The 7,387-nt window shown below is 36.1% G+C and overlaps 1 protein-coding gene across 1 annotated transcript; it reads right to left on the bottom strand.

The window, feature by feature from the left end:
• Positions 1–339: 339 nt before the first annotated feature.
• LOC134744282 (H/ACA ribonucleoprotein complex subunit 1-like) lies at positions 340–2,154 on the bottom strand. The gene is made up of 3 exons (XM_063678035.1): positions 1,931–2,154; positions 1,439–1,643; positions 340–578 (listed from the first exon to the last, which is right to left on the bottom strand). Exons 1-3 carry the CDS (start codon positions 1,940–1,942, stop codon positions 355–357), a joined length of 441 nt encoding a protein of 146 aa, XP_063534105.1. The 5' UTR covers positions 1,943–2,154; the 3' UTR covers positions 340–354.
• Positions 2,155–7,387: the final 5,233 nt, after the last annotated feature.

Here is a 7,387-nt window from a genome sequence, read left to right as displayed (position 1 = left end):
CCTTTTCATACAAACGTAGTCCTCATTTTCCTCTCTGGATATTAACATTATTGAAAATATTTTGACACAATTTGTTGTAGGTATATCAACCACAGCTATGCCCCTACGTTTGATTTTTTTCGAATTTTTAATTATTGTAAGAGTTAGGTGTATTTGAAAATTTGTATGAAATCTGTTTTTTGCTTCTTATTTTTATCATAGTCAAAAAGTCAAACGTAGGGGCATAGCTATGGCTAATATACATCCAATTATATAAAAATATTTTCCATAATGTACATATTCAGAGAGGAAAATAGGGACTACGTTTGTATGGAGAACGGCCGTCCCCTTTCGTCTTAATGTTAATCTCAAATTTTAACCCCGTCCACCACCACCTCGACCGCCACCAAATCCACCTCTCCCCCCAAAACCGCCAATGCCTCTCCCTCCAAACCCCCTTCCGCCAAACCCTCTGCCGCCAAACCCTCTACCACCGAACCCACGCCCAGCGAAACCTCGTCCACCAAATCCTCTGCCAAACCCTCCAAATCCGAAGCCGCCGCCCAGAAATATTGGGATTGGTATTGGGTAATATGGCCCTGAAACGTTAAACATTTTTGTTTTGTTAGCCCTTTTCGTTTCAGTTCAAGCATCTGACTTTTGCTACCTAGGTATAAAGTTTTTTTTAAAGATTAACGGTTAGGGTGTAGCAGCCATTTAAATTACTGACGCGCAGTGAAGTATTGTACAAAAAAAATGTTAGTTAAATATTTACATACTTAACTAAAATTTTTGTTTATTTAACTATATATGACGACCGGTCTGGTCTAGTGGATACTGAGTATAGTGACACTGCCTGTGAAGCCGATGGTCCTGGGTTCGAATCCGAATTTGTTTGTGTGATGAACACAAATATTTGTTCCTGAGTCATGGGTGTTTTCTATGTATATAAGTATGTATTTATCTATATAAGTATGTAAATCGTCGCCAAGCACCCATAGTACAAGCTTTGCTTAGTTTGGGGCTAGGTTGATTTTGTGTAAGATGTCCCCTAATATTTATTTATTTATATATAGGTAAGCATCGTATGATGCTAAATGATAAATAAAGAAATAAATAAAAATCATTTATTTCAGACTAAAAGGTCCATACATGGTTAGTAAACATTAAAATCTTATCACTAGTGGTGATGGTGTCTTATTAGAGTTATTAGTAGTGTAAATGATGTATGGTACTTAATCATATCAAATCATATTATATGGTAGGTACAAGCCTTGCTAACCCCTAGCTAAGCAAAGTCTTAACCTCTCCCCAATTATTTAATTGTTTTCATATAGTTATTTCTTAGACTCTACTGTGCTCTGTAAAAGATTGAAGTGCTCCCTTGTCGCAAATACGCAGATAACATTAACACCATTTTTACGAAATAAAAGCGTGCGAAAACACAGTTACAACTTACCTCTTCCGTAATAATAAGGATCTGGATAGTACTGGCGCTTCACTCGTACCAAATCTTTTGTTGACTCTGAGCTGTTTTGGTTTAGTACTAAACTTGCTAATGGATTAAAGTTTTGTTTGTTCGTCGAGTCAGTCCCCTCTGCATTATGATCCTTTGTTGCAGTAATTTCAGTAACTGTTATAAGCAGGAGAACTGCAATAAATCTCTGAAATGAAAATATAAATTGTAATTTATGGTCTTACATACCTATACAATTCGGAAACTGTATTGCATTTAACGGAACGACTGAAATGCCATTCATGTGAAAGGCACGTGTATTTATGCATGCTTCCTTGACTTATTGAAGGCGTTTGACCTCGTCAACTACGACGCGTACCATTATATGTACCTACATGAAACGCCTTCGGTCTTCCACGAGGGCTCGCCGCATGCGGATGCCTCGGCCCTTGGGCCCTACTAAGGGCCGTAATAGGGGAACAACAAAACACTTACCGTTAATTCCATGTTAGTTTGTTGCTCGTGTACTTAACACTGACAAAATAATGTCTGACTTGTTATTAATATGTAGTCTTCAAGCTGATCTAGCAATTTACGTGAACTCGATAATTGGCAAGGTGTGTTTTTCCTCGAAGAGCACGAACCCGGTACCCACTGAAACTCACACTTTGCCGGCCAAGTTATTGTACTTACTGAAAGTACTTATTTACTCACGACACGCTGCTAATAATATCCCACATATACTTGCCTATATTATTTTACAAAACAATATCATAAGCTTCAACAAAACAAAGTTATTTTATACTTACAAACTAATTAAACGCCAAATAAATAAATAAATACATAAAAAAATTATAAATAAATAGAAAAAATAAAAAAATCTTTATTTAGATAAACATAGCCATACATTTAACAGTAAGTTAAGAATATCTTATAAAGTACGTATTTTTAATGACTTCAACCTGATAATTTACCTACGCCAAGGAAAACTTGTGTGCATTTAGGTAGGCATTAATTAGATAAGTTTACATTATGAAATTATGGCTAATAGTACATCGTGATACAAGTGTGCTCACACGAGGCGATATCGTGCGCGCGAGCTGTAAGCGAGTATTACTATTAATAATGACTAATCTAGGTTTGTGGCGTACCTATGTCATACATACAATACAATACAATCACTTATTATTGCACTTCTCATTACAGAAAAAAATATAAAGAATACAGAAAAGAAGAGGTTAAACAACAGGCAGGTTATATATATAGTTGGTCAAGCAAATCTTGTCAATAGAAAACGGCGTGAAATTCATATTTTCTATGGGACGATAACCCTTCGCGCCGGCAATTAATTTGCCGCCTTTTTCTACCGACAAGATTTGCTTGACCAACTATATTTACAGTTTAAGACTTAAAACATGATTTATGCTAATCACAAAATAACGCAACGTAGCAAAAAACATAGTAAACGTAGTAAATGTGGCATTGCACGCAGGCTTAGCGGGAACTATAGAAAAAGCGTTTTCCCTAGGGAGTTATGAAGTTTCTAGTATTATAATTAACAGTTTTTGTCTTTATACTTCATTTTTGTATCGCAAGTGTGATGAAAAACATTGTGTGTAACTCGGGGCGTAATAATATTGCAAACTCGAGTAACTATATTTAACTTACACAATGTACTATTTCTGCTTAGTGCATCAGAAACGAAACAAACAAATTAATTATTTACTTATTCGGGTTAAGAGGCCGGTGTCGATTTTAGTCGCAAAAATGTAAAATTGATAGATTTCGTCGATAAAATTGTACACCTTTTGTTACCAAATTGAAATAACAAGTACTGCTTTCTATTAGCACGTCTTCTTATCTTGCCTTTTATCAGATCAATTTTTTGAAAACAGACACTAAATTAGTAATGATTTTTTTTCTGAAGGACGTTTAGGTAAACGCGCGTAAAGCACTGATTTTGTCGCTCTTATTTGTAAATTTCGTAAAGTTTGGACTGCTAAAAATGGTAAATTTGTATTACACATATTCCGTACTTGACCTTTATCAGATTACATTTTTGTTATATGACTTAGAGTTCGAGAAAATGAAAGTTAAACGAATTCAATTTTCTCCAGAAATTACTTCAAAACAAGTTACAATTTCGCTGAAAATCGACTTAATTTCAACGTAATTTGGATACTTGAACAATCTACAACATTTGCTGAAACTATTCTTATACATCAATTTGTATAATTTACCACCATAATTTTTTGATGAATTTTTAAAAACTGCCCCTTCTCTTCATATATTACCGGTGACGGACGCTCGCGACCTCATTATTAAAAGGCAAGATGAGAAAACGTGCTAATAGAAACCAATACTTGTTATTTAGATATTACGTAACAAAACGTGTATAATTTCAACGACTAAATCTATCAATTTAAAATTTTTGCTCCAAAATCGACTACGGCCTCTTATATTCGAAAATGATTAGACATTTTCATATTCTCATATAAAACTAGACAAATAATTGGATTGAGTTTAAAAGTCACCTTGTGTATTTCAGAATCACTCCGCTTTACGATATATATGATACCATCGTCATAGTGCCACTGCCACAATATTCCGGTGATGTTCTTTGCAAATAACACCTTTTTCATTTAAATACGCGAAAATGAACACGAAGAGCGGCTAGCGATCGAGTTCATTAACAATTTTCAAAGTGAACTCTTTGATGTTTCGACGGCGCATCTTCGAAAAGAGCGGCCGCCAAAGAGTAAAGTAAGTAAAATAGGCGGTCGCTCTAAAAGCCTTTTGTTCCTTGTCTCTCCCAACGTGTATTACTCGTACAAAACGCACAGATAGCCTGTATTTTACTCATTGACAACAAAAATAAATAAAAAAATAAAAAAGCCGTTTGTAAGTTTAGGTTACATTTGTAAGTTTGAATTTATTTTAATTTACTTAGTGGTGAACCCCTCTTTGGGTGAAGGCCTCCTCCAACTCAATCCATTTGCTTGTTTGCAGCTATTGCCATCCATTGCTTTCCCACAGCCTGGGATAGGTTGTCAGCCCAACGCTGCTGCGACCGGCCAGGCTGCCGCCCCCCTGGTGGGCCTGGTGGTCCTCTCCATTTTATTGTTTCTATGGTCCACCTTATGTCAGTATAGCGTGATATGTGGCCAGCCCAGCGACATTGACAATAGTGTTTTTGAATTAATTATTGAAGAGCAAAATTAGAAGACGGAGTTACAGAGAACTGGTTTAAATATTCTTATCTTATGTTAAATAAACGGAGAGGCGAGCACACTAGCTGATTATGCGTTGCAATGCATAGCCGTGATAATGAATTGCTATTAGTTAGGGAATTTGTTGTTCGTGGTTATTTATACAGATGCAAATATTAGCTTAACTAATAATCGTCGCAGGCTGTGTGCACTGTGCAGAGTGAGTATAGATATAATAAAGGTGTGGTGTTCATCACAGATATTTGTTTCTGAGTTGTGGATATTTTCTATGTATTTAAGTATTTATGTAAGATCTATCTAATAAATAACGATATCGTCGTTTAATACCCACAACACAAGCTTTATTGAGGTTTCTGTATTTCGTTTATCACGAAATAAATGATGATTTATGATTATGACTGTGGGTCCTGTTCGGTTCGATTTTTTTTTTTTTTTTTATAAATTATGTCACTCGTTTTTTAACATTTAAATATATAAGTAAAAATAATGAGTTAGTCCAAATCTGAAATTAATTAATACAACATTTGCCTGGATACAAGCGTAATTAGCATAGCATTAGAAATTTGCGTTATTACACCGTTATATGATACGTGGCTGCCGCTTTGCGGTCATATAAATGTTTCAGCGAACAAGCCGGAATATGAAGTGGTTAATTTAAATTCTGACTCTGCGAGTCTGCGTGCCGCGCCGCGGTCGAACATCCAACTGTGCCACCTTTTTATTCACTCTTTAGTTACATCCTTTCAAAATGCACAAGTGGTGGCTTTTATTACAGAAGTGTGGATGAAAAGAGGCGGGTTTTTGGAAGCGCGGCCTTCTGAAATGTACAAGTTGAGTATTGTGTTTTTATGTGAAATTCGGAAAGCAGGATTACTTTACATGTGTTTAAGTTTTAAAAAATGCGTTTCTTTTTCAGCTTCTTTTTGGAATCTACTGAGAATGAATACGAAAAAGTTTTGTTTAACAGATCTGCCAGCGATCCGCTATACGGGTTCACCGTTCGTAGGCGCTTTTCGCTACATAGGCTAAAAGCGTAGCGCGTACCTCACGTTGGCAGTGAATGCGTTATGAAAATCTTACAGAGGTAAAACACATTAGTACCCGTACCACGAGTCACTGACAGTGTCAACACTGACATACGCTGACGTCTACGTAATTTACTTTCTATACATCTCGCTCGCACTAAAATGCTAGTACGAGCGAGATGCATCATACTTTCTGATGCATGCATCATAATTTCTGCGTTCACGCTAGCGTTTATGTCAGTGCGAAACTGGTGGTAGAGTTAGCATACGCAGTGCATATGTTATATAACACTAACAAAAGGTTCTATAACGAAGGCATTTTATCACCAAAAAGTGATATAGTAGACCTATAATGGGGGAACACCCAAATATTCCGAAACACGTTTTTCCAATTTTTATAACCACGATTTTCATAATCCCGATTTTTTATAAGTCCGCAATATCAAAATTACGATTTTTAAAAACACGATCGATCGAACTAGATGAACTTTTAAAATCCCATTACTCCGATAGTAGGACTGACAGGATTTGAGAAGTCCTTATAGTCCGATCAATCGAGCCAACAGGAAAAAAAATATTCGTATTCCGATTGATCGGGCTAGTCAATCGGACCATGCGACCTAAGGGATGATTTTAACGATACAATTATTTTACAATGTACAATGTTTTTAAGTACGTCCTTTTTATTACCTAAATACAAATGTCACGTTAAGAAACAATGGCTAATGAACTTACCGATAAATTTAATGCAAACAAAATAGCGGACAAGCAAGTGTGTAAAAAAGATCACTGGAATCGATTACGGTGCAAAATAGCACTATAAACATGTTTTGTTTACTTTTATAATTGCAAATTGCTACATAAACGTCGCAGACAGCACTATTTTAGTACTAAAAAGCGTTTCTCGTCACTTTTACATTTCAACTATAGAGCTGATTTATCACCGTGAGAGCCTTTATGTAATGTTTATAGAATAAATCAGTGATAAAACTAGGGCCCATTTGGGGGTTTTGTCACGGTTTTGTAAACGTTTCCAACACCATTATAGTGCTAATCATGAACACTAATTAGCACGCTCCAAAATGTTCTCAGGACTATTATAGTACCAAATTTTGTTACTTGATATTTCAACAAAGTTTCATAAAGTTTGACGTTTAAAATAACACTTGCACTGCGTGTGCTATCAAAATCGTTGCACTAATCTTGGTCTAACTCTAGCTGTATAGGTCCCGCAATTCGTCAAGACCGCTACTAACAGCTAGCTTAACACATTAAGTGCCAGGATCCGGCTCGGCGGGTTCTTTGTTCGTAGTCGCTTTCCTCTACAAAGCGGGAAAGCGTGGCGCTACGAAAACGTTGACAGTGAATGTGTTAATTAGCCATTAAATTTTGAGTGATGGCACCTAAACTCAACGTAAGATAGAGCTTATAATACTGACTATAAACATGCCACACTAATTCACCAATTAATCTGAGACTGTCTATTGTGGAGCCAAAAATGTAGGGAGAATTCACAATGTCATATATTGTTAAGTTGGTGAAATAGAGGCCCCTAACTTTTGAACATTTTAGGGCTTTGTAGAACTTAGAGCCTCTAAGTACTACAAAGCCCTAAAATGTTCAACATTGCAACCATACTTACGCAACGTCAAGCGCTGGCGTTCGTTCTATATTCAAAATAAAACGCGAGTTATTCC

Source organism: Cydia strobilella, chromosome 9 (assembly GCF_947568885.1).
Source record: "Cydia strobilella chromosome 9, ilCydStro3.1, whole genome shotgun sequence".
NCBI classification, from domain to species: Eukaryota; Metazoa; Arthropoda; class Insecta; order Lepidoptera; family Tortricidae; genus Cydia; species Cydia strobilella.
Note: the sequence above shows the minus strand (reverse complement) of the source record. Positions and strands in the feature narration are given on the sequence as shown.